Source organism: Ochotona curzoniae, unplaced genomic scaffold, assembly GCF_017591425.1.
Source record: "Ochotona curzoniae isolate NIBS_2020 unplaced genomic scaffold, NIBS_Ocur_1.0 contig_2321, whole genome shotgun sequence".
NCBI classification, from domain to species: domain Eukaryota; kingdom Metazoa; phylum Chordata; class Mammalia; order Lagomorpha; family Ochotonidae; genus Ochotona; species Ochotona curzoniae.
The window spans coordinates 12,984,273-13,011,221 of NW_024465421.1; the positions used below are offsets into that span (position 1 = coordinate 12,984,273).

A 26,949-nucleotide genomic window follows, 5' to 3' on the forward strand; every position below is an offset into this window, starting at 1 on the left:
CAGAAGTGAATGTTTTAACTGGCTGTTTATCAGTGACTCCCCTCCGAGCCCTGGCCAGGTGAGTTCTGCAACACGGCAGTGCTATAACATTGTGTGCGAGCCGCTCCACATCAGGGGTTTGTCCTTTTAAAAGCAGAAAGTGTGTAAGTTTGCACATCCTACTCTGTTCACCCTGAAGAGAGTAGTCAGTGGACACTGCAATGCCAGGTACGTAGCTGCAGCTCTCCCCGGCTCAGGGAGGGAGCATACACCATCTGCAGACAGTTGGGGCAAAGCTGTAACTACAACAATTCACATCTCACCCAACCCGGCTTATGTATGTGTTTTTCCATCACCTGGAGCCGTGCTGTCCGCACACACGGCAGCAGAGCACACTGGCTAGTCCAAATGAGGAATGTTCTGGCATGAAATGCCAGTTTCTGAACGCTGCTTGTTGCATGCTGATGTTTTAGATGCTGAGTGTTGAAGCTCAGCATGGGGACAGTCGGGCCACGTCACTGCCTGCCAGCCCAGCTGCCCGAGGCCCTCTGCGGGCTCCTCGTGTGCGCAGGCGCCGCAGCCCGGTGCTGCCACATGGAGAGAGCAGGGTCACGACGCCACTTTAGTGTCAGCATTTATTTTAAAAATACACAAAATAGTTTTTTTTTTTACATCAAGGTGTGGTAACCTTTCACATTGTTCCATACTTACCTCGTTTTGTCTGCATTTTTATGCAAACATTAATTTGATTCTAATTATTTTTGCTATGGTTCATGTAAACGGTTGAGACTGCTACATAAAGTAGGCTGTGTAAAAAGGTAAGGTGGCTGCAGAACCCAACGGTAAACCAGTAAACCAGTCAGGTTGGTTGGTTTAATGAAATTGGCAAGTCTTAGCATTTAGGTAATCTAAATACTGACTTGTAGGCAAATTTTAAATATTAAAAACCTTAAGGTTTTCTTCATCTTGTAAACATAACTTAGATCTTGTTGGCATTAAGTTTAAAAAGGAAAATATTAAACCATGATGTTCATCCTCTTGCCCACGTCAGTATACACTCTCTTTATTATGAGAACGAAACCAAACAGTAAGCAAAATAACATCAGAATGAGATTTTACTGCAGAGAAGGTCCGGCTGGCCTCTGCAGGGAGCGGTCCACCTCGCTGCAGCTGACCCGCCACCGGCTGCGCTGAGCCCCTCTGTCCACTGGACCGGGCGGGGCGGGAGACGGTAGTTCCTCTGGCTTCATGGCTCCTGAAGCGAGTCGAGACTCCACTGCGGGCTCGGCTCTCCTTCCTCGGGCCTGAATTCACGGGGCTGGGGGTTTACTGCTATCGTCAAGATTGTACTGTCCCTTTAAGGTACCACATGCCACCATGGCTCACACAGCAGTCCTAGGAGCAGACAGACAGGGGAAGGGCAGAGTGTAGCACCTGCTACACGCTGTCCCGGACAGAAGCAAGCAATCGGCAGCTGCCCACCCAGGGCCCATGGGGTGCATGCTTAAGCTGCCGCCATCGTGTTCCTCGTGAGTCCAGCTCCCTGCTAATGCTCTGGGAGGGTAAAAGCAGATGGCGCCAGTGCTGGGGTCCCCATCACCCATGGAAGACCCAGGCTTCTGTCTGGCCCAAGCCCCAGCCATTAAGGCCACTTGGGGCGAGAACCAGCAGCTAGGTGATCTTTGTTTGTCTCTGTCGGGGACGGGGGACACCTGCCCAACCACAGCTGGGGGGACTTCACTTCAGCGACGCCTTCCGTGAGGACTGTGTTCAGGCCTCTGAAACAAATGTGCTGTATACAACACCAGCTATGAGGGGGTCTGAGAGTGGCTCAAGTGAAATGTGCATTGTGAAATCTAATTTTTGCACCAACATTGTTTTCATTCTATTTTTTCACAAGCTTTTATGAAGTTCCCCCATGCAGCTAAGGTGACCAAAATCAAGATACTTAGTCACTTTGACTAAAACAGGTAAAGGTAAGCACCTGCCATCAACTTGCTTTGTGACAAAGAGTAAACCAGAGTTTCACAACACTGTTCGATGCTGGGCTGTGACTACAGCAACAGGGGAACAAGCTGCTCAAGAGGCAAAAGTGAGCGACCAGGTAGGATCTGAACCTGGGCCACACAGGTGGAAGAGGTGGGTCCTCCTGCACATACCCAGCACCTGTGCCGACGCTGCAGGCTGCTGGGTATGTGACTGGGCATCCCCTAGTGGGGACAGTGCAGCCTCGGTGCCCAGGCCTAGAGCAGGAACCCCAGGCCTCTGGCGGGGCCGGCAGCCTTACCTTTAACACTTTATCCACCTCCTGTTTACTGAGATCTTCTCCGCACTCCTGGCTCAACCGAGACTGGATCATGTTCCGGCGTACTCGGTAATTTTTGGAAAAAATTTCAAGCAAAACCTGTCGATGCTTTAATCAGTAAAAATGTTATTCTGAGAACAATGTCCTAAAAGAGAAATGCCCCTTAAGCCCCCGTTCTGTTACTACCTCTTGCAGAAGTTCTGTGGCCCATCACCCCCGGGACGCTGGCGGGAGGACTAGAGAAGTCAGGGTGAGCAGCCACCAGGGCAGAGCACGACTCACTTAGCCATCCTCCTGGAAGCCACATTCCACACTTGCTGGCCCGTGGACACCTGCTCCAAGCTGCTTTTTACTTACTTATACTCTGAGCAGGCAGTCCGCTCCCTCAGAGACAAAGGGGACAAAAATGGGATCCAGGAACACAGGGGGGCAGCATTGCAGTGCAGTTAAGTTAGGCCACCACCTGCAATGCCAGGATCCCATATCGGCGCCGGCTCCGGCCCTAGCTGCTCTGCTTTCAACCAGCAGAAGATGGCCCAAACCCCTAAGCCTCTACCAGAAGCTCCTGGCTTCTGTCTGCCCCACCCTAGCTGTTGCAGCCATTTAATGAGTGAACCAGTAGCTGAAAATGTCTCAAATAAATCAATCTGTAAAAAATACTCACACACTGCCGCGCGCACCATTTTTTTTAAGGTTCATAACTGAAGTTACACCTCAGGGTGTAACATGGAGCCCTTACATCCTATCTGATGCCTGTGCTCAGCTGGCTGGGCAAAACGACCCTTCCTCTAAACTGAAGTGCAGGACCAGGTAAGGTGCCCTCTATCCCCAGGTGAGAGCAGCGCTGGGGGTGCAGGAGGCTCAGGCAGACGGCTTTGTGAAAACGTAAATCCCCAGGACAAAGCCAGCTTCTTCAACAGCACACAGAGCACAACATTCAAATCAGGAGCAGGTGGCTACAAAGGGCTCATGGGAAAATGATTTTTAAAATGCAGAAATGTGCATGAACTTTATGAAGCCCCTTGTATATGCAGGGCTGTATTCGCCCCGCAGAGCCCCGACCCCCATGGGGGCCCCCGCTCCTGGGAGGACAGCCAGGCTCTTACCTGATCACTTATGTCTCCGGACTCCCAGAGTGCGAACACCTTCTGCTCATCCGGGGACGCGGCCGTCTGCGGGGGGAACTAGCACAGCCAGGGGGTGAGGCCAGAGACCCGGCTGCCACCTGCCCCTCACAACCCACTTAGGACCACTTCCCACCGCGCAATGCAGGGACCTGCTCAGTGCCGCAGCAGTGCAAGGCCAGGGAGGATGGGCCAAATTCCCGCTCCTCCCATCAGTGTAGCACTAATTCAACTCCGCCCGACATGCCGGGCTCTCTGACCCTGAGATTTCCCACAGGCCCTGCCTGATACCCGAGCAACCACACCACTAGGTACATCAGGGTCTGGGGCCCTGGAGCAGTGGCACCCCATACAGCCCAGCATGCAGCCTTGTTTGCTGAGCCCTAACCAGAGAGGCACAGAGCTCTCCCCTGCTCCCTGTGAGGAAAGTAAGCTGACCGCCCCTTCACACAGCAGGGATCCATAAACTCCTTCATGTGAAAAACAGACCTAAGGCCTCCTCCCTCTTGTAAGGGACAGCACCCCAGGGAAGGAAGAGGCGCACCGAGCGGGTCCTGGAGGTAGAGCAGGGGCATCTGAGAATTGCCTCATTGCCCCCCTTGCTCTGTCCCTGCAGAGCCCCAGGACAGCCCTGCTACCGTCAAGCAGGCACTTCCAGGGCCTGGTGTAACTCCCAGGGAACTGGACTCGTGCAGAGCAGCCAAAGCTCCAAATCCCAGGGCCTTCTGTGGAGACCCGGCTAAGGAAGCCCCCCACCTCTCAAGGACCCAAGGGTGGGGCCTGGCCCCAGAATACCCCCACCAGGCTACAGGAGCTTCTGCCCTCGGCCCAGGACACATCCACACTCCCTGGTTCCAAGAAAGCCACAACCTCTCCTCCCCTCTGCCAGGCCTAGCCAGCGCCTGGGAGGAAAGCCCCATCAGAACAGCCCACCTTGACCCACAGCCCAGCACTTGGCCCCAGCTCCTCCTCTTCTGATAAAAAAAAGGGGGGCTCCCTCTATACCCAGACCTGGCACCAAAAACAGGCCAGCATGTGTGGCCTGGACAGGGAGCTGCCAGGCCCAGACATGAGCAGGCCTAGGGAAGCACTCAATCCCAGCCCTAGCACTCCCGGAAACCTGGTCTGCAGGTTGCAAAGAACAAATCACTGCCAAGCACAGCCAAACTGGCAGGAGGGGCAGGAAGGGAGTTTGTGTGATGAGGTGCTGCTCCGTGCCCAGCGGGAGGGCCTTACTCACAGGCTACAGCCCGAAGCGCAGTGAGGCCAGCACCTCAGCTGACCGGACCAAGGAGGCCGACTCCTCTCCACACCACGGTGCTGCCACCACCACCACACAACCCGGTCCCCAAGGCAGATGGCCCGCGAGGGCCACGCCTGGAGCCGACCTCTCCCCTTCCTGCCAGGGAGACACTGCCTGTCATGCCCGTGTCCAGCAGCCTGTACTTACAGGCACCAGTATCTGCCTGCAGCCAGCAGCCAGCACCGTGTCCTGCAGCATGCGGTCCGAGATGCCACTGAAGAGCGTGTGGCCCGGGGGCAGGCTGGCCAAGTGCAAGTTGAAGAGGCGCTTGAGTTCACTCAGCGTGAGCACAAACTGTCTCTGAAAGGTGGCCTCCACGAAGGCCCTCAGTTCCCGGGCCACAGGAGAGCTGGCGCAGCCTGGGGGCGGGTGTCCATTGAAGCTGTCTCCGCCCGCCGCCCGCCCCGCGGGCAGCCCGTTGGCCAGCCTGCTGTTGAGGCCGCCGCTGGGCGCCGTGTCCATAGGCTCCTCCTGCTCGTCCTCCTCACTCATCGGCTCCTCCTTGATGCGCAGCCCGGGCAGGACGGCAGCAGCCTGCACCTGCTCCTTCTGCCGCTGCAGCTCCCGCTCCAGGAAGGCGTGGTTCTGCTGGGCCTTGGCTTTGGCTGCCTGGACCCGCTGCTCTCCAGAGACCAGCCCGGTAGGCCCTGTGGGGAGAGCAGCGTTGTTCTCGAGGGCACCAGGGCAGACAAAGGCCCGACAGGACAGCGGGGCCGAGGCAGGGTCATGCTGCTTTCCCGTGCCCGGGGCTCAGGCACGGAGGGGCACCAGCCAGCAGCTCTGTCTGGAGCACCGAAGGCCTCAGTCCCCGAGGTGCTGCTGGGCAGGTGTCAGCTGAGGTCTGGGGGGCAGGCAGGGGACCAGCCAGCCAGGCGCCCAGGGCAAAGCCCTCTCACCTGACTGTGCATCCGGCTTCTTTGGCATCGTTTCCTTCACGAGATTGTAGACCTTTTCTAACCTGAAGAGAACAGGAGATCCTTTCAACCTTGAACCTTGCCCTGCCTCCTGTCTCCTCCAGTCCCAGGACCTTCTCCCCCCCACACCCGTCACTTGGTGCTGAGGCCAGGGTAATTCCCAGCCCTCCCTGACTGTCCTCAGAATGGGTCAGTTCCCACGGAGGCGGGCTGGGTGGGGCTGCGTGTGTGTGCGTGGCAGGGCTGCGCGCTCACTTGGCCTGGATGCTGGCCCACAGCATGTGCTGCCGCTGGACCACGTCCGGGTGCTTCCTGATGAACTCGCCGTCGTAAGGCAGGAGGAACTCCCAGCCTTTGTTGATCCTCACCACTGCCATGTGCTCCAGGAAGTCCTTCACGTCCTCGGCACACAGCTGCATGCGGGGAGGGGACAGTGAGGCACAGGCTCCCAAACGCACGTGGATGTCTGAGGTCCCAAGCTACAGGCCCTGAGGGTGGGAACATGAGCCCAGCCCACTGGGCAGGCACGAGGTCTGCAAATCACAGCAGCTCTGGAGCTGGCACGGCAGTCGGGAAGGCCTGAGCTGCACCCCTCCATGCCACGGTTCCACAGCTGCCACCTCCTGGTCCAGCGCCCCCAAAGCCTGTGGAGCCCGGGCTGCAGTGATAAATCTGACCAAGAGGGGGCACCACTTACCTTGGTCACAGTGGCCACCTCCTTCCTCACCACCCAGCGGCTCTGCGTGAACTTCCACATCTAAGGAAAGAGGGAGCAGAGAGCTGACTACTCCGAAGTCCCGGCCCCAAACCACAGCACCCAGGTGGAGTGAGGCGTGTCAGACTGGATGTGGCGCCTGGCCCGTCCTCACCCTGCAGCTGTCGGGGAGTCCCCTCAACTGGGCGCCTCCTCTGTTCCCCTCATACAGGACCTCATGGGCCTCTGCTCCAAGGCCATGGGACCACCAAGCCCGGCCAGACCAAAACACTCCCAGACGAGCAGGCATTCTGCTCATCTGGGTCACGGCTGCTGTTTCATGGAGGCACGCGGGCTCCCACGGGCTCTGCAGTGGGAAGCAGAGGCCGCCCACTTCAGCAGCTCTCAGCCCCTGACTGGCTTTCCCAGGGAAGGAGATGAGGGTGGGAGTGGGAGACCACAGGACGGGATCCCTCAGGTCCAACCCTGCCCTGTTCCTCAGAGACAACTAGGGCCGTGGGGCAGGTAAAGCCTGTGCCTGCCTGCAGGAGCCGCTGCCACCCTCTCACTCCAATGCCCACATGCCGCCCAGGCCCTGACTTCCCAAGGAGCAGGGGGCCGCGTCGGGACGAGAGAAGAGGTGTGCTCTCCCAGCACCCAGGTCTGCGTGTGAGCACATTAAGAGCACAGGAGCACACGAGGACATGTGCAGCTACAGCACGAGGCTGAGCACAGGGTTCAAGGTCTCAAGAGGATGAAGACCCAGGGAAGGAGAGCTGAGCGGATTTGGGTGGCACAGGTTCAGGGGGCACACGCAGGCACACAGAGGCTCTGAGGCAGTGCCTAACCACCCAAGTTCCCTGCCAGTCCGGGCGCTGTTGTGAAGCACTGCTGTGAAGCACTGCACAGGCTGCAGGTGTGCTCCTGGGCCAGCAGATGGCAGCGTCCTGTTCTGAAGCCCGAGACCCCAGGGCCAGGAGGAGGGGCAGAAAGGCAGCAGCGGGATCCCTCGCACCTGCCAGGATCCCCATCATCATCCTCTGCCCCACAGAGGGCAGAGGGCCCCGCTTGGGTACTTACAACAAAGTCACGGCCCCTGCAGAGCACCTCGGCCGGCACACCACTGTGAGGGCTGGACGAGTCCTTGGGATACAGGATGTCACTGTCGACACAACCAGGGGCGGGGTGGCAAGTTGGTCCCTGGCCTCAGTCCCGTCTCCAGCCCCAGGCCAGGGCTGAAGGCCAGGCAGGCCCTCCCAGGCTGAGCCCCAGCCCAGCCCAGCCCAGCCCAGCCCACACCCTTCCTAACCCAGGCAGGCCGGCAAAGACACCTGCTTCGGGGACTCGGAAGACTTCTTCCTCCTCCTCCCCCTTCTCAGCCCACCTTCCCCCCAGAGGCCCAGCCACTGCTCATTCAGGGAGGGCCGGGGGGCCCAGGGATCACAAGGCAGGCACCCTGGAGGTCATCAGCTCTGCAGATGAAGCCCATGGCACTAGGATGGAGTGGTTGAAGCAAGCCGTCTAAAGGACCGGGTGGGCAGAGACCTCAGATGAACTGGGCTAGGGATACGTGGGTATGATGGAAGCAGGGCAGAGAACAGACCTGGCCTGGAGCACTTCTAGGCCCGGGGTGAAGGAGCTCCCCAGTTCCTGCCAGGACCCTCAGCCCACACCTCTACAGGAGGCCCTTCCCCCTCCACTCACCCTTCCCTGGTAACCATCCACTACATGGCGATGGAGGTGGGAGCTTTGCCTGGCTGTCCTGCACCGCCATGCCCAGGGCAGGGCCCACTCAGTGTGCACTAGATGAACATGCCCAACCCAGGCTGCGCCTCAGCGTTCAGCATGTACAGCTGGACCCATGCCCACCCCAGGCCCGTGAGCTGCCTCAGGATGGCAGGGACAGCACGTGAATGGGGTCTCAGCACACACCCATCAAGACATACCCAACTTAACCTTGTCGGTAAGGTCTCCTCTCCCTGAGACACAGGGACAGGATATGAGAGGGGTGCTCCCCTAGGCCTCTGGGTCTGACACAGCAGCCACAGTCCAGGCCACGCTAGTCGCAGCACCACGCAGGCTCAGGATGAGCCACAAAGCCCCACTTGTTTTCAAAGAGACACAGAGGTCTATCTGCTGGCTTACCCCCACACCCCAAATGCTCTCAGCAGCCTGTAGAAGAGGCCAGGAACTCCTGGTACTCTACAGGCCCAAGTAGCTGAGCCTCCCCGCTGCTGCTTCTCTAGGTGCACATCAGCAGGAAGCTGGAACGGGAAGCAGAGCTGTGACTCGAACCCAAGCACTCCAATGTGGGATGCACGTGTCCCAGGAGGTGTGCTTCCTACTGGGCCAAACACCCCATGAAGATCAAGTTCTCACCCAGGTCTGGGGCTGCCACACTGCAGAACATTTAGCAAATTCCTTTGCTGCTCTGGACCAAGGGCCAAAGCTGTGTTAGACGATGGCCATATCACCCAATCAGGGCACAAAAACACATACGTCGTCCCATGTAACAGGTACAGGTCTTCATGTAGTCTCCCAGGAAATCGACCACAAGGTGCTGGCTGAGTGAACAGTGCCACCATGTGGCCATCGCATGCATTGCTGGGCAACCAACCATGCAGCCTTTAACAGGGACCTTTTACATTGTAACCTGACATTAGGTCAGACTGTTTACCAAAGTACCCTCCGCAGCCAGAGTCCTTATTAATATGTTTCCTATTCAAGCATTCATAAACGCAGTCACTTGCAAGCACCAAGGGCCTACTGCGTGCAGGCACGGTACTGAGGAAGCAGACAGTGAAAACACACTGTCCCTCCCCGGGAAGTGGGTGGTCTGACCGAGGCAGCCGGTGGTCTAGTGCAGGAAGAGAAACTAAGAAAGGTGTCAAGCCACAACTCAAGAACTACGCAGACTAGCAAGCCGTGAAAACGTCCACTCTTAGTGGTGCAAGCCAAGGCAGAAACTCGTGGAAACAGCCAGAGGGAAGCAGAGGCTTCCTCCAAAGGACCAGGCAGCAGAGTAAACCAAGCCACAGCTCCGCAGGAAAGGAAAAGCCTCGCTGGCTTCAGGTCCTGCGCTTTCTGCAAGTACTGCTCAAGACAGGATTGAAACAGATAAAGCAAGGAACGCAGCAGCCGCAGGCCGACACAACAGCCACGGGAAGGAAGGGGCGGAACACGGAGGCCGGCGGGGCGCATGCAGTGAGGGCTCGAGGCCCGCAGCGGAGTATGACGGCATGATGATGCCGAGACTGACACTGTCCCGATAAACACACCATCAAAAGCTGCACACTAAACAAACACACACCTGCACCTGGGGGAGTGCTTAAGATGCCACCTTCGGGCACCCAAATCCTGCGCTGGAGTGCACGGCCATGAGCCCCTGCTCTGCTTCCAATCCTGGCCTCCTGTGTGCACCCCCGGGGTAGGGGCTGGGGAGAGTGTGATGGCTCAAGCACATGGGCCACACGGTCAAGGCCCCATTGCTGTAGGAAGTTGGGAGTAAACCAGCAGATGGAAAACCTCTGTGCCCATCTCATTTTCCTTGTAAAATTAATAAAAATATAAGGCCTGGCGTAGTAGCCTACTGGCTAAAGTCCTCGCCTTACTCCTGCTGGGATCCCATGTGGGTGCCAGTTCTAGTCCCAGCAGCTCCACTTTCCATCCAGCTCCCTCCCTGCGTGTAGCCTGGGAAAGCAGTCGAGGACGGCCCAAAGCCTTGGGACCCTGCACCCACGTGGGAGACCTGGAGGAAGCTCCTGGTTCCTGGCTTCGGCTCAGCTTGGCTCAGCTCCAGCCATTGCAGCCGCTTGGGGAGTAAATCGGTGGATAGAAGATCTTTCTCTGTCTCAACTTTTCTCTGTAAATCTGCCTTTCCAATAAATATATTTTTAAAAAAAAAAATGAATAGACGAGATCGGGCGCGTTCAGGGTGGTATGGCCGTAGACAAAAAAAAAAAAGAATAAAAATACATCCTCTAAAATGCACAGAATAAACCTGCCAACCACCTTAGCTTAGCAACACAGGGCACTGCCATGGCCACAGCCTCTGCCGGCACGTCACCATGCAGCGTGGCTTCTGCTGACTCTGCCCGACTCTCACACCATCGCCCAGCCGAAAAACCACAAGCCAAATCGCCAGGAGCGGGCTGTCCACACAGGTCAGGTGGAGGCAGCAAATGTAACACCATCTGGGGTGTGTGTGTGTGTGATGCAGGGGGCAGACAGATGCAGACCCCGCACTGCCTGGCTCACACAGGTGTCAGGTCTGGGGTTACCTCTAGTGAGGTTTCTTTGAGGACCCTCAAGTAGACCACTAGACCTCTGGACTCAAAACTCCATCCACAGGGAAAAATCACAGGACCTGTTGTCCAACCGTGGAGTACACGTGTCAGAACTGGGTCTCCTTGTGTGCTGAAGCCTGTGCAGGGGACAGCATGGTCAGATGCACAGGGAGGAAACGACAGCTCACTGAGGCCTGCGGAGGACATCTAACAAAACGGACAACACTCCTGGCTGAGTTTGACAGCAGGTTTCTGGGCGAGCTGACACTGAAGTGGACTATGCCAGCAAGTGGACTTTGGAGGGATTTCCTGAACCTTGCAGCAACGAAAACATCAAAACCACTTCAACCGAACCCTCGAAACACACTCCAACAAGGCACCCGAGGTGACACGAGTGGCTGTCCCACATCCTCAGGTCCTGGTGCACGGAGGCTGCTGACAGCCGCCCTCCCCTCCCCCAGAAACAGGAAGAACAGAAAGCAAGAGTGGGAGCAGTTCTCTTACCCACTTGCCCCCTTCCTAGACCCTTCCCATCCTAAGTGGTGGTTCACACGGGCGTGCAGCCTTAACTACATAAACATTATCAAAAATAAATCTATTATTTAAAAAAAAATGAACTGGAAGGGAATAACAAACGCCTGTCACTTCAGCTGTGTTGTCATAAAGTGGAGCAGTGACTTATAAAGAGAAAATTCCAAATTAGTAGGCAAACTATGGGAACACCACAAGGCAACTGGCAGAAAGTAAGTAGAAAAATATCACCCACGACACAGGCAGCATTCACGGAGAGAACTGCGGCCGATCTACGCCCAAACATCAGCAATGACAGGAAAGTGAAGGGCCAAGGCGCTCCCAAGGGCCGCACAGCAACATACCTCTTCACCACCCAGTTTCCTTGGACTAACATCGCCACCTTCTGGATGCCGCGGAGAACAGCCACGGAGTCCACCGAGGGGCCCAGGAGGCTCATCAAGTTGGCAAAAGGCATGACCTTCACTGAGGCGGAGCAGGGCACATTAGACAGGAACGTAGGCCTCGCCCTCCCACCCCAGAACATGGGTAACCACACAGGCGGCGGCAGCTGGCAGCTAGGAGCCACTCGCTGGGTACAGGGCACTGCCCACAGAGGCCTCAGAGATCCTGCTAAAAGGTCCCACCCAGAAAGATGAAGAACGTTCTATCACCACGTGGCTTAGGCACAGCCTGCAGGCCAGCGAGTGCCAGGGGCAGGAGGTCAGGCCAGCGGGCTGCAGTCAGTGCCCTCGGGCGCTGTACTCAGTCCAAGTCTGGGCAGGGCCTAGGCAAGGTGCAGAGGCCGGCAGCCCAGCACCCTGGGAGCCATCCCGCGCTCAGATGAGGCCGAGTGGCCCTCAGGGGATCCCACACTCAACCTGTCCTGGTGCCAGCAGCACTAGGGTCCCCGGGAAGGCTGAGGGTGGCACCCACCATTCTTCATCAGGATCCTGATCTGGTCAGCCAGGGGAAGGGTACGCAACTGGGCCATGGACAGGACGTTGCTGGGGGCCACAGGCTTCTCTCTGTGGGAAAGACAATGGGGCTGGGTGGGGGCCAGCCGCAGTTGGGGGCTGCCGCCTGCCCGCCCACCGGCCCACTGCCCCTACTCACTTCTCCTCCTCCTGGCCGGGCGGCATCAGCATCATGAGGTACTCGCTGTGGGAGAGCAGGACTCAGGGTGGGGGCAGCGGCCTCACAGGCAGAGCCCCTTCCCACCTGCCCAGCACCCCTCAATTCCCAGGGACGCCCACCCAAGAGGGGTTGTCTCCTCCCAGGCCCACCCTCCTCACCCTCCCTCCTGCAAGAAACGGAGCCACAGCTCCGAGGGACACCCTGGCTGGCCAGTCCCACCTGGGTGCTTTGATGAGCTCGGTGTTCTCCGCCCCGCTGGAGCCCTGGCACAGCAGGTACTGGCGCTCATGCTCAGAGCGGCTGTCCTGGGGAGGAGGGGCAGCAGCCTCAGCCAGTGCCCAGGCACCCCCTCAGGCCACCTCACCGCGGTTCCCTCCCACTCACCTGCACCCCCACCATCCCTGTCTGCAATGTAGCCACACCACGCACTGGGCACCTACAACACGCCAGGCTCCATTCAGATGGCCGAGTAGCACCCCATAACTGCTATTCCCCCTCACAGACACACCACGACTCAGAGAAGCTAGGGGACTTGTCCGGAATCCCACAATAAACAGCAGTACAGGCCCGGCGCAATAGCCCAGTGGCTAAAGTCCTCGCTTGAACACACCGGGATCCTTATGGTTGCTGGTTCTAATCCCGGCAGCCCCGCTTCCCATCCAGCTCCCTGCTTGTGGCCTGGGAAAGCAGTCAAGGACAGAACAAAGCCTTGAGACCCTGTACCCGCGTGGGAGACCCAGAAGAGGCTCCGGGCTACTGGCTTCAGGTCAGCCACTTGGGGAGTGAATCATCACAGCGAAGATCTTCCTCTCTCTCTCCTCCTCTCTTTAAATCTTACCTGCCTTTCCAAACATCAGTGTCAAGGTAAGTGCTACCTCGAGTTTAACGCTCGATCAGAGAATCGGAACTTGCCCCCAGCACTGGGCAGCTGTAGCCAGGGCGTCTGTGGAAGCACACTGTTCAGCAGCTTCCCTCCAGCAACACCAGCTGAGACTGGCTGCCAAACTCAAGGCATCAGATGAAAACCAGCTACAGCGGGCCCGGCGCCCCACCCAGAGGCAAGCCAGGAAGCGCGGGGCATGGGGCAGAGGGCATATTCCAGGACCAGGTGGAGGGCCAAGCATGTGCTCACAGCCCGAGCCAGCCCCACATGGGCCCCGCTGGGGACGCACCGGGAGGGCTCTGGGAAGCACTGCCCAAAAGAGCAGCCCGCTCCTCCACCTCCTGTTCCGCAGACGGATGCCGGGAGCAGCAACAGGGACGAGGGACAAACAACCCCGACTGCATCCTCTCGGTGCACTCCCACTGCTCGAGGTGAGCCAGCGAGGCCGCATCCTAACACTCCCAGGCACCAAGGTCAGGCTTTTCCCTCTCTTTTCATTTGAAAGACAGAAAGCGGGAGCAGCAGACGGGACCCTGCACTGGTTCACCTTGCCAAATGTCTCTAACAGCTTGGGCCGGGCCTGGCTGCAGCAGGAGTCAGGAACTCCATCCAGCCTGCGACATGGGCAGGAGGGACCCAAGGACTTGAGCCCCGTCACCGCCCCCGGTGTTCATGAGCAGATGAAGTGAGAGTGCTGTGTTGTAGCACAGTGGGTTAAGCTGCCTACTGTGATGCCAGCTTCCGCTTTTGATCCAGCTTCCTGGTAATGTACCTGGGAAAGCAGCAGAAGATGGACCAACACCCCAGTGGGAGACCAGGATGGAGTTCCTGCCTCCAGCCTTTGGTCTGGCCCACGCCTAACGATGGAGGCCATATGGGAAGTAACCCAGCAGATGGAAGATCTCTCTCTAGCTCACCTTCACCCTTGCACTCTCCCTCCCTTTCAAAATATAAATAAATCTTGGAGCCCAGAGCGGCAGCCTAGTGGCTAAAGTACTTGCTTTGCACTTACTGGGATCCCATATGGGTGCTGGTTCTAATCCTGGCAACCCTGCTTCCCATCCAGCTCCCTGCATGTGGGCTGGGAGAGCAGTCAAGGACGGCCCAAAGCCTTGGGACCCTGTAGCCGCATGAGAGACCCGAAAGAGGCTCTGGGCTCCTGGGTTCAGATCAGCTCAGCTCCGGCCGCTGCAGCTGCTTGGGGAGTGAATCAGCAGATGGAAGAACTTCCTCTCTGTCTCTCCTCCTCTCTGTATATCTGACTTTCCAATAAAAGCAAAAATAAACTTTAAATAAATAAATCTTTAAAAAGTAGAACTGAGACTCGAACCCAGGCCCTCTGACAGGGCTCCCAAGCAGCTTCTTAGCCACTGCACCAGAGGCCTGCCCCACTGGGACTTTCCCCCAGGACCCACCACACCAGGGGCAGCGCCAGCTCACCCGCAGCCCGTAGTAGTGCAGGTGCACCCAGGGCTCCTCGGCATGTTTCTTCTGCAGGAACTCGTAGGATTGCACACGCCGCTGGCGGGCCTGCTCCGACTCCGGCCGGGAGAACCGCACCTACGTGGAGGGGAGGGAGGTTACACCTCTGGGCCAGACACCTCCCAAGCTGGCATCCCCGCCCCTGCCAGGTAAGCAGAGAACCCACTGCAGCTCCCCCACCCGGTCCTGAGCTGCCAAGACAGGCGGGGAGGCTCTTGTGTTTGGGGGCACCCACCCAGGGCTTCACTGGACCACAGACGTCTGGGTGCCAGGACAAAGGGCCTTTAAAGCCCCCAGGCCTCACATTCCCTGTTAAACGAGGGCTGTGGGTCACAAAAGGGGGAGAAATGTCCTTGAGGGTCGCCCCCCAAGCTCTTGAGGACAAGACTGCCCCCAGCAGCCTGAGCACCGTCCCCACCCCCTCGTCACTGACGCCGGCCCCCGCCCACTCTGAGGGTCCGCAGCCAGGAACCACAACAGCCTCACTCGTGTAACCAGTCCCGTCCCACTCTGCACTGCACTTTCATTTTATTTTACTCATTTTAGCCTGTAAAGGTTGTAAGTAGGAAAAACCTAATCCATCATAAACGGTCAATACTCTAACAATCTTTAAAGCAGGAACACCTATTAAAATGGGGCCTCTCCTCATGCCACTGAAAGGAGGGCACCCCAGGGTCTCAGCTGCCACACGCCAGCAAGGCCATCCTCCTGCTCCCAACCAGGGACCCAGGGGCCCGGCAGGAAGGTCTGCTCAAGGCACAGAGGCTCCGGACCTGCTCCCCCAGCAGGGGGTGAGCCCTGAAGACCGTTTTTGCTCTGACCTGCCCACCCATGGGTGCTATCTTCTAGCAGCTGCGTGTAAAGGCAGCCCTGCCCCCGCCCTGGCCACCTGTGCCCCCACTGGTGCCCCAGCTCACCGTGATCTGCTTCACATCCTCTTCTGCCTCATCCTGTGAAGAATCCCCGGCTGCAAAGGAAGCAAGCTGTCACGTGTGGCTGTGGGGTGCTCACCCTGCCCCAGCCCCCTACCCCCACCTCAGGGAGGCCTCCAGGAGCTGGAAGTGGCTGTCAACTGGGACAGTTTTGCTTCCTGGGCACATCTGGCCATGCAAGGGGACATCTTTGGTCACCACAACCCGGGATGGGCTCCAGGACTTCAGGGCCGAGGGCAGGGCGCCCCTTGCACTCCAGTCCCGGCTGCCCCTTCTCCCACAGTCCCTCCTGCCGGGCGCACGGCTAAGGGTCAGACTCACCCTCGTTGGCTGCCTCCCTCTCCCGGTGCTTGGCATCGGCCTTATCCAGGTAGGAGAAGCTGGGCCGCAGTTGCAGGATGCCATGTAATGGTGTCAGGTGGAGCTCGCCTGCGGGAGGAGGAAGGGCTCAGACCTGCCGCCAGGACCCGGAGCTGGCCCACCCATGGCTAAGGCCGAAGCCCCCAGTCAAGCTGCCCCGACCCCCGTGCAGCCCCTCCAAGAGCCTCGAACACAGCCAGCACACCACCCAGAGCAGGCCATGAGCCGGGCCCCTTCTAGCGAGAGCCAATTCCTTTGGGTTCCTCCCACCCTCCTAGGCTCGCCCGGGCCTCTACTCCCCCTGAACAGAGCTGGCTCCACAAGCACCCACACTCACACACCCACAAACACATCACCTCTTTTGCCTACAGACCATGGCCAGACCACCACGCTCACTGCCTGCCCACACCCACATTTCTCCTCCTCACCCTCCCTGCCCAGATCCCTGTCACTCTGCTAGGAAGGCTGCGGGCGCCAGTGTGGCCAGAGAAGCCGCCGCTGTGGCCTGTCAGCATGAACCAGACCCGTGCTTTGGGAGGCAGGGCCAAGATGTGACTGACTCACCACGGGCATGAAGGAAAAGCCCTCGGACACAGGGGAGCCGAGCGCTAGGTCAGGACGTCTGAACGACAGGTCCTGTGTGTAAGAGACGCGGCCACAGCCTTCACACGCGTGGCCTGGGGGAAGAGCTCCTGGCTCTAGTTGTGGAATCACTCTCCTTCTTCCAGGTGTCCCAGTTAGCTTTGCCTGTTGCTGCACAGGCTCCAAACACTCCGTAAGTCCCTTGTACTTTGTCCCAGCTTTACCGAGATGTGCCTCACACACCAAACAATTCGCACATTTAAAACATACGTCTCTGGGACTACACGTAGGGTGCCAGTTCAAGTCCCAGCTGCTCCACTTCCGATCCAATTCCCTGTCAATGACCTAGGAAAAGCTGCAGAAGATGGCCCAAGTGCTCAGGACCTGCTATCGTGTGGGAGACCTGGAAGCAGTTCCACGGCACCCTCCTGGGGAACGAACCACCAGATGAGAGATCTAACTCATTCAATAAATAAATCGTTAAAGCAAAGCATATGACTCACTGTGCAGCCAGCACCGCAGGCATCTTCATCAACACAAAAGGAAGCCACTAAGCCCCACCCCACCCTGCCCCTAGCCCTAGAAGCCACCAACGCCCTGCCCACACCCTGCCCATCCTGACTTGGACACGTCTGCTCTTGTCTTAAGGAACGGAATCGCCGGGTCCTACGTCCCTCGTCTTTGGAGGCAGACATCTGCCACTGTGCCCAGTCAGGCTGTACTGTGGGTGGGTCTGTGACCCAGGAGCACAAGCCCGCCAGGTCAAGCTCCTTCCAGGCCCTGGGCAAGCGGTCACCCCCGAGAGTGCCTGGAGTCTGGATGGAGGAGGAGTTGGACCCTAAGCAGGTACGGACCCTTCCCCTGGACGGCCAGCCCCTGGTACCTTGCCTGTAGAGTGCAGCCGCGTAACGGGAAGTGTTACTGGTAGTCTGAGAAGAACAGAATGTCTGCTTGTCCATCAGCTTCCTGGGAGCACAGGGGGAACCGTCAGGGGAAGGACGTCCCAGAGACACAGCCTACTCCTCCCCAGACCCCAGCAGGGAGCACAGCCACGGGGCAGCCTCCACCGGCCTCAGCAAGGGAGCCGAGCAGTGAGAACACTCACACAGCCCTGTTTGTGGACCAAGAAACAAGCAATGCCAGGAGCTCCGGGGCTCAGCGTCCCACCCAGCCCAGTCCAGAGGCCCAGAGCCCGGGGACCCGCAGCGGGGACCAGCGTCAGTCTGAAGCCTGCGAGGGCTCACATCTAATCACAGCGCGACACTCACGAGGAGTAGGTGCTGGTCTCGTCGGCACAGGCGCCATCCACGTTCAGCGCAATCTGCTCCCCCTTGCTGCGACAGTAGTTGGGGTTCAGGGTGTCGATGGCCATCTCAAGCTCTACCTGCAGACACCAAGCACCCCCAGCCATGAGGACCCTGAGGGAATCCCCACCCCACCACGGCCACTTCCTAATCCCTTCCTGGCCCAGAAACAGGGCTCAAATTCCATCAGAAATGTCAATGGATTTTTTGCAGGGAGGAAGTGGCTGGCCAGTGCTTGCCTGGTCACCTCTGTCTTCCCACTTCATTCCCGAAGATCTAAATTAGGTGCCAACATTTTAAAATGTCAAGAGATTTCTCCCAAAATTCTCCATCTCCAACTTCTCCTCCAAGTCCCCAGAACTGGCAATCCTAAACACTACTGCTCTGTGGCCATGACGGGCTGGGGCCATGTCTGAGTCTCCTGGCCATTGCTTCCCTTCTTTCCAGACACCGGACCAGCCTCACACCAGGACTGTCTCACGGTCACTCAGACCTTCCTGGGCACCCAAGTTTAACCGTGCCCATTTTCTAAGTCATCTTCCTTCCTAGAGCTGCCCACCTTCTTTCTGGAAACTTCCCGTGCTTGGCCTCCAAGCCCCTGCAAGCTACTGGTTCTCCTCCTAGGTCTGTTACTCCTTCTCCAGCAACCAGGCCCCAAGGGGCCCAGCCTCTCCTCCAGGAGCTCCCCAACTTGCCATCCACCCCTAGCTTCATCACAGGGCAGCCCTACCTTCTGCTGCTTGGGCTTGATTTTGGCTGACAGGTGTGGAATGTCATCGTAGGTCATCGAGGCTGGACGCACAGGGTACTGGGGGAGGCAAGGAAGCGGTCAGCACCCCTGCCCAGCTCCAATCACAGCAGGGTTCCAGGGGCTCCAGCTAAGAATCAAAGCCACCCCAGGCCCATGAAGCAAGACAGGGGAAGGGAGTGGTCCCAACCAGCCCCACCAGGAACTCCCCAGTGGAACATATCCACAGCCCCTCCCGGCCTCCTTCCAAATAGCAATCTAGGCCATCTCTGACTGCCAAGGGATGTGCATCAGGCTGCCACCCTGCAGGCTCTGGCACCACACAGCATGGTTGTAAGAGTTGAGAGTAAAGGTCCAAAAAGTCCAATTGCAAATTTCTAGGGCATCTGGTGAGAGAGACGAGACATGCAGCCAAACACTGTTGAAGCTACATGATATAGAGGAACTCTCGAGCCCTTGGCCTAGGCGGCAGCTGTCCCACAACAAAGCACTAAAGCAGGTAGGGCTGCGACTCCTGCCCCATGAGTAAAGTGGCCTTTAGGCAAATGGCCCCCCTTTCCTAGACGGCTCTGCACACTCAGGGACACCTTTCCACGTCCATCCCTGCCTTCACTCCCAGTGTGCCACAGTTCAGCTCGTGGTGATTCGAACCCAACCTCAAGGCTCTGCCCATCACTGCCAAGTACTGTGACAGCCTCAGGATGAGCCTGCTACATGGGGGGCAGTGTGCAAAGCCAGCCCTGCCAGAGGGCCAATTTAGATCAGCCCAAAGAGGTGGTCATTTCCCAAAAGCCTCTTCTGCCTCCCGGGCTGGAGCTAGGGGCTGTGATGTGAAGGAACAGCTCAGAATGTAGTTGGTTTGGACAAAGCCCTCCAAGATGACTAGGGCCTTTCTGGAACAGACCCAACCACCAGGGTCTGGGGGTGCTGGCCTGCCAACGCCCAGGCAGCGTGGAGACCATGACATCAGGCTGTGAGGGTGGTGGAGGGCGCAAAGCCATAAGCAGACTGGCCTGGGATCCAGTCCCAACTCTGCCACGTGTGCACTCAGGGAAGCCCCTCATCTCACCTAGTCTGAGTGTCCTCGCCACCCAGGACCAGCCCATGCGTGGACACGGCAGAGGCCTGGCACACTGCAGGTCCACTGTCTCAATCAGTCAAGAATGCAGGATCTGAGGGCCCCACAACAAGGCTCCCAGCCCTGTGGGCTATGAGGTGAACTCGGGGAAGCATGGCAAGCCTCCTCTTCACTAGGCTCAAGCATTATCACGGCGCCTCAGCCAGGCCAGGAGTCTCGCTGAGCCCAAGTTCTGCAGGTGCAACGTGGGCATAAAAGGACCTACAGCAATCACCTTCTCACTGGACTATAAAATAGCTGGGTGGTTTCTCATCAGGAGCCAGTGCTTTAGTAGGTAAAGCCACTGCCTGCTGGGTTGGCATCCTTATGGGATCAAGTGCCTTATGTGATGCAGCTCCCTGCACCCATACAGGAGCTCCGGAAGCTGGCTTTGAACCTGCCTAGCTCCAGCCATTGCAGCCACTTGGGGAGTCAGCCAACAGATAAAAGCTCTATTCTGTCTCTCCCCTAAATAAACCAACATCCTAAGACCCAGCAGTTCACTGGTATATATACAATAAGGAATGAAAGCACACTGCCCACATGATTTTTAAGGCAGGAGCAGGTGCCTGACTGGCTGGTAAGACATCACTAGGATGCCCGCAGTCCACAGCCTATGCCACTGGAGAGACCCACAGTCCACAGCCTATGCCACTGGGGATGCCCGCAGCTCACAACCCACACCCAAGGGTTCAGCTTGCAGTTCCAGCTCTGCTCCTCATTCTGATTTCCTGAAAACCCACACCCCAGCAGGCGATGGTTCAGGTATTTGGATTCCTGTCATCCACATGGCAGTCCCCGATTAAGGCCCAGGCTCTTGCTTTGGCCTGGCACAGTCCATTATTCCAGACACCTGGACAGTGAAGCATTGGATGGGCACGTTCCCCCCTTTCTCTTAAGGGCCAGTGTTGTGGTGCAGTGGCTTAACCTGCCACCTGCCACCCTGGTATCCCATATCAGATGGTTGGTTCACATCCTGGCTACTCTGCTTCAGATCCAGGTCCCCTCTAAAGTACCTGGGAAGGCAACAAGTGATGGCCCTACTGCTTGGTTCCTGCTACCCATGAGGAAGGCCTGCCTGGAGTTCCTGGCTCCTGGCTTCAACCTGGCATGGCCGCACCCAGTGTGCCCACTTGGTGAATGAACCAGCAGATGGAAGATCTAACTGTCTCTCCCTGTCACTCTGCCTTTCAACTAAACAACTTTTTCAAAACACTGTTCATAGGAGCATTATTCCTGACAAGGAAAAGGCCATCAGCGAGGAAGGGAGAAACAGCAGGGCTGCCACTGCCCCACGGCCAACGAGCTGCCAGTACATGAGTGCTCCCTGCCAACAGCACGCTCAGCACACCCACACACTGCACCACACCATTCCAGCCAGAGAAAACGCCCAGAAAGGAAGCTAATGGATGCCCAAGGCTGTGTCTCCAGCCCGTTCAAGTGGGCTCCCCGACCCCCTGTGGGCCTGAGCAGCAGGTGCTCCTACCATCTGATGTTGGCAGCTGCGGGCACTGAGGCAGAGCTATGGAGGGACCACTCAGGGCGGGGAGCCCCGTCATGAGGCAGCCCGGTGCCAGGGATTCAGGTGTCGCTGAGGCTGTCCACTGCTCCTTGTCCACCCACACCTGCTTCTGACCCCTTGACCACCCCACCCTGTCATTACCTGGAACAGATAGAGCTTCTCTGCCAGGCTTTTGGCCAAGTACACGTCAATCTGGGAACAAGGGAAGAAGACTTAGCAGGAGACAGAGCCTGTGCCCCTTTCCCAGCGTGCACCTGCTCCTCGGATCTCTCAGGGGCAGCAGCTCAGCTGATGACAGAAACAAAAGGAAGCAAGTCTCCAAATGCAGTACCCAGGGCTCCTCCCATTAGCTACCAAGCGGCTGGGCCCCTCTCCAAGTTCACTACCACCCAGCAGGAAGAAACTGTCCCCTGGGCTGCCCTGCTCAGAGGCTGCCCTGAGGGGAAGGACAGGGGAGGGCCTCCTGGAGCCTCTCTCCCCACTTGCCCCAGATCAGCCTGGCATCCTGTCCTCAGGTCTCTCAGGCTCTTCGTGACCCACCTGGCCCCATGCTGCTTCTTGCCACCACTGATGCCTCACACTCCACTGCACAGCAGTCCACCTTTCTGCCTCATGGCTCTGCATGGGAGCCACGGCCTCCCCCATGGCCGGACCTTGACATGCGCACTTTCTCCAGCTGTGCCGGCCTTCTCACACCACCCCTCAAGCCTTGGTGGTGCCTTCATCCCTCAAGACTCAGCCCAGTCACCCCCGGAGCAGGATGCACGCCAGAACCTTGGGGTCCCCCAGCCTCCTATAATATCATCACCAAGCCCCCACACTGGCAGTGCTGCCCCAGCCTTTGGACATCTGAGCCATCAGATTCAACAGCCAGGCTGGCCCCAGGCTCTGTACTTATCCCCAGGGACCGCCTCCTTGCCCCTGCCCTTCAAAACAGGGGCCAGGTTCTACAAAGACTTCAAAATATGGGCGAAAAACTGAACGGAGAGGTAAGTTTATCTTGGTGCAAAATGTTGAAATCTTTGCAGCTTCTTCACAATGTTACGTTTAAAAAAAAAAAATATATCCTTCACACACAAGCATTTCCGAATTTTTTCACACCAAAATAAAGCAGCTGTTTAATTCCATGCTCCACAAACCTGAGGTGCTGTCTCGGGAGGCGCCCGCGGGAGACACAGGGACTTCCTGCCTGGCCACTGCGAAGGCCCGGGGCCTGGGCCCACTCTTAGGGGCACGCTGCCCTGGAAACGGCTGTGCTTGCTCAGGCCCACTCTGCAACGGGCCTCCCCTCAACAGGCACCGCGACACCATTTCCTTGGCAACCTGACCCTCAGCCTGTACGTATCTCAGGGGCAGGGACACCGCCCTGCCTGGCCGTAGATCACAGTCCCCAGCCCAAAGTGGCTGAGCCCCTGGTCAGCCCAGGCAGAGGGGGAACCATGCAGCCCGCTCACTCAGCAGTTCCGACGTGACCTCTGAGGGGCCAGACACCCCACAGCTTTGCAGACTCATAGCGGTCACAACAAAACCCCACCCTCATCAAGCTCTTTTCTGGGGGAAGGAAGAGATAACAAGCAGGTGAACTTAAGTTTAGAAAATGACAAATGCTATGGTCAAGTCCGAGGCAAGGCCGGGGGGGGGGGGGGGTGAGGCCGAGATGTGGGGGGCTGGGCACGACACCAGCACAGTGGGTGGCAGCTATCCCACCCAGTCAGGTGACGCTGGAGAGACCTGAAGGGAGAGAAGGGCAGGCCATGAAGGCATCTGGGGCAAGACAGAGGGTCCCAGGAGTGGGGACAGCCAAGTTTAAGGGTCCCCAGGAAGCCAGCAGGTGCAGATCAGCCTGGGGACCCAGCCCAGGCCCCTGCTGCCTGCAACCCCAACAGAAGGTGGAGAACAGCGGTTACCTCCTGTACAACTGGGTCATCCTCTTCATTGGCCATACTAGGGGAGAGCCAGCCACGCAGTCCCCGGACCGGATCTGCAAGGGAGATGGAGAGATGGCGACTGCCAGTCAGTCATGCAGCCAACAGCCCTGCCCCAGGCCCTGTGCTGAGGAGTCCCACACACACCGAGCTGCTCTCCACACCTGGCAGAATGTGGATAATGGACAGCCAGGGATCAGGGACCAAGACCACAGCACAGCAAGTTAGGCCACCTGGGATGCCAGCACCCCAAGTGGGCACCAGTTCAAGTCCCAGCTGCTCCATTTTTTTTTTTTTTAAGATTTTATTTATTTGAAAGGCAGAATTTAAGAGAGAAAGAGAAGAGAGAGTCATTCCTCAAATGATGCTGGCCGGAGCTGGGCCAGTCCACAGCCAGTAGCCTCCCCTGGGTCTCCCACATGGATACAAGGACCCAAGCCCTTGGCCATCCTCCACTGCTTTCCCAGGCACATCAGCAGGGAGTGGATCAGAAATGGACCAGCTGGGATTGGAACCTGCATCCACACAGGATGCTGGCACCACAAGCACCACAGAGCAGCACCTTTACTCTCTATATCACAGCATTGGCCCTCCAACTGCTCACTTCCAATATGGTTCCCTGCTAACAGGCTGAGGTTTTGGGCCCCTGAACCCTCATGAGAGACCTGGGTGGAGTTCCAAACTCCTGGCTTGGACCTGCTCCAGGAAGGTCACTGTGGCCATTTGCAGAGTAAAGCAGCACACAGACCCTTCCTCCTGTAATTCTGCCTTTCAAATACGTAAGTAAATCATTGAAAAACAATAACAGCCAACTGAACACCCCGAGAGCACCCAAATAAAGAGAAAGCCAACCAATGGGCACCAGACCACACATGTCAGGGGCCTCTAGGATAAACGAGTTTTATAGGCCTCTAACTAAGAAGAACCAGGAGTAAGAGGATGGAGGCCGCTGGTCCACAGCCACGACGGACCAGATACTGAGATGCTAAAGTCTTCGCCTTGCACGTGCCAGGATTCCATATGGGCGCCAGTTCGTATCCTAGTGGCCTCGCTTCCCATTCAGCTCCCTGCTTGTGGCCTGGGAAAGCAGTTGAGGATGACACAAGGCCTTAGGACCCTGCACCTGTGTGGGAGACCCAGAAGCAGCTCTGGATTCCTGACTTCAAATCAGTGCAACTCTGGCTGTTGTGGCCAGTTGGGGAATGAAGCAACAGCTAGAAGATCTTCCTCCCTGTCTCTTCTCCTCTCTGTATATGTAACTTTCCAATAAAAATAAAATACATCTAAAAAAAGAAAAAAGCACTTGGAGGCAGGATGGCTGCGGGGGAGTAGGCGGGCAAGTGGGCAGCACAGGCCTCAGCAGTTCCCAAACCTCGGCCCCTGGGCAAGGCCACCCCGACTTTACTTGACATTGCAGCTGTCTAACGTTCCTCCACCAGGAGACTGTCATCTACATGGGTCTTCCTCCCCCATGCCCACCCCAGCTTCCCACCCCCCAGTCCCCTCACTTCTTACAGGCACACCTTCTGGACCTGAGACCCCACGCCCGGCAGGGACCGCAGCAGCACCTGGCTCCTTCACTTCCTGTCACCCCAAACCAGCCAACTCTGTCACTTCCACCTCAAACGCCAGCTCCATCTCTTTTCTGGGTCATAGCCTCCTGCCATAGCCAGTGCCCTTTTTGGAAACCATGCCTTCCATAACCACACAAAAACCTTCAAGAGCTGGTGGGCAGCCTACCAGCTAAGACACTCGCATTACATACCACAGAACCTGCGGGCAAGTCCTGGTCCATCCAATTCCTGCTACATGGCTGCATAGGAGGGCCAGTCTATAGAACCCACCACCGGTTCCCACACCCTTGCCCGGAAGTATCTCTGTTTTGGGTATCCAATCAATTGTCCCCCTACATCCCTTTCCTCCAGGCCTTCAGGAGGCACCACTGCCAGGCTTCCGAAGGTCACCTTAACCCCACACCTCCCTCTCCCTGTCTGGTTTTGCTCCCCATTCTTAACCAGGACCTGGAACCAAGGGAAAGCTGAAGACCTCACACAGTTCAAGCTGATCTATCACCAAATGAGCTCATTAGGCTGATAAGCAATAGTCCACATGCAAACCATTACTTCAAAAACAAAACAGGGCCTAGTAGCTAAAGTCCTTGCCTTGCACAGGCCCTCAAGTTCCAGCTGCCCTGCTTCCCATCCAGCTCCCTGCTTGTGGCATGGAAAAGCAGTCAAGAAAGGCCCAAAGCCTTGGGACCCTGCACCTGCGTGGGAGACCTGGAAGAGGCTCCTGGCTTCGGATCGGCTCAACTGTGGCTGTTGTGGCCACTTGAGGGAGTGAATCAGCGGACAGAAGATCTTCCTCTCTCTATATCTGACTTTACCATTTTTTTAAAAATTGGGGGGCGGGGGAGGGGTGGGTAAGGCATGACTTATTTAGGAAAGAAAGGAGTTCCTGCCTTAGTGACAGGAGGGGGCTTCCAGGGGAAGTAAAACCCCAGACCTCCTGCAGGAGGAAGGAAAAATAAAAACCCCAAAAGAAAGAATCTTAAAAAAAAATCCACCAGCTTCATCAATATCTGTAACAGTGGGGGCCTGGAGCAGGCTCTCCCTGGATTACAAAAGACAAAGGGACAATTCACTTTCTCATTAGCCCGGTAGATGCAGAGAAGTTGACCTGCCTCAAATGGGATGCTGATCCGGAAATGAGGATGTGAGCTGCAGGAACTAACTTGCCCAAGGTCACACCTTAGCAACTGCAGAATTAGAGCAGAAACGGGGTTTGGCTTGTGTCAGCGATGACTCCTCCTCTTAGCTACACACAGCACATCTCCTCACCCAAAGGCAGTATGGTACAGTGGGTGACAGGCTGGACTCCGGAGCAAGACGGCGCAGGTTCAAGTCCCACGTCCGCTACCTTCACTGCCCGAAGCCCACCCGGAGTTGAGTCCCCTTTCCTATTTTCTATCCCAAACAGGGGAGGACAATCACCGCGGCAGGGCCCTCTCCCCGGGACCTGAATAGCAATCCGACCGACCGACCGACAGGAATCCCAGGGAGCTTGTTACGTGGCAACATGTTTTCTTTCGACGCTAGAGGCCAGCGGGCGTCACGGTCAGCGCCGGCTCCGGCCTCCCCGCTCCTGCAACGCCCTGCCTGGCCTCGGTCGGCTCGGACCTCAGCTTTGGAGAGCTCGCTCTCAACCCCAAACAGCTGAGCCGGGTTGCAATCACGCCACCGGCGGCCGCACGGCCAGGCCCGCGGCACTCCGCGCTTGATTGAAGGAGAAGCGTGCCGGGCCGGGCCTGCGGGGGTTCACCCGCGGCGGGGAGCGCCCCTCTCCGGCCCGGCCCCCCGCCTGCCCGGCCCCCCGGCCCGCCTGCCCGGGCCCCCCGGCCGGCCCCGGCCTCACGCCCACCCTGCCCGGCTCCCGCTGCCCTCCCTCGTACAGGTGCCCCCGACGCCCCTCCGTCCTGGCCCGGGCGGGGCAGGGCGCCGGCACCCTGAGTCACGGCCCCGCGGCCTCCCCGAGCCGGGCAGCGCAGGGAGCGGCGAGCAGCCGGGGTCCACGCGCCGGCCGGCCCCTGACGGAGCCCCCAACCGGCCCTCGGCGCGACGCGGGGCCGCTCCGGCCTAGCCGGGAGCCAGACTCCCGGGGCAGCCTCGTGAGCGCGGCCGGGATCCCGCCCGGGCTCGGACACGGGCGGCAGGGCACTCACCTCTCCGCGGGCGCCGCGCGTGGGGCGGCAACGGCCCAGGGGCCCGCGGGCGGCGCAGCTGGCGGCGGCCGGGACCTCCTCTCAGGGAGCCGCCATGTTGCTGCTGGAGAAACTCCGGGCG

The 26,949-nt window shown here is 58.0% G+C and overlaps 1 protein-coding gene across 1 annotated transcript; it reads right to left on the reverse strand.

The window, feature by feature from the left end:
- Positions 1–602: 602 nt before the first annotated feature.
- Positions 603–26,949, reverse strand: POLR3E (RNA polymerase III subunit E). Its single transcript, XM_040973217.1, has 21 exons — positions 26,829–26,949; positions 23,090–23,163; positions 21,324–21,374; positions 18,526–18,603; positions 17,760–17,875; positions 17,375–17,457; positions 15,871–15,978; positions 15,535–15,584; positions 14,576–14,695; positions 12,472–12,557; positions 12,232–12,276; positions 12,052–12,143; positions 11,481–11,601; positions 7,400–7,481; positions 6,323–6,382; positions 5,881–6,038; positions 5,608–5,669; positions 4,859–5,358; positions 3,391–3,468; positions 2,267–2,392; positions 603–1,374 (listed from the first exon to the last, which is right to left on the reverse strand). The coding sequence occupies exons 2-21, from the start codon at positions 23,123–23,125 to the stop codon at positions 1,318–1,320; spliced, it is 2,109 nt and encodes a 702-aa protein (XP_040829151.1). The 5' UTR covers positions 23,126–23,163; positions 26,829–26,949; the 3' UTR covers positions 603–1,317.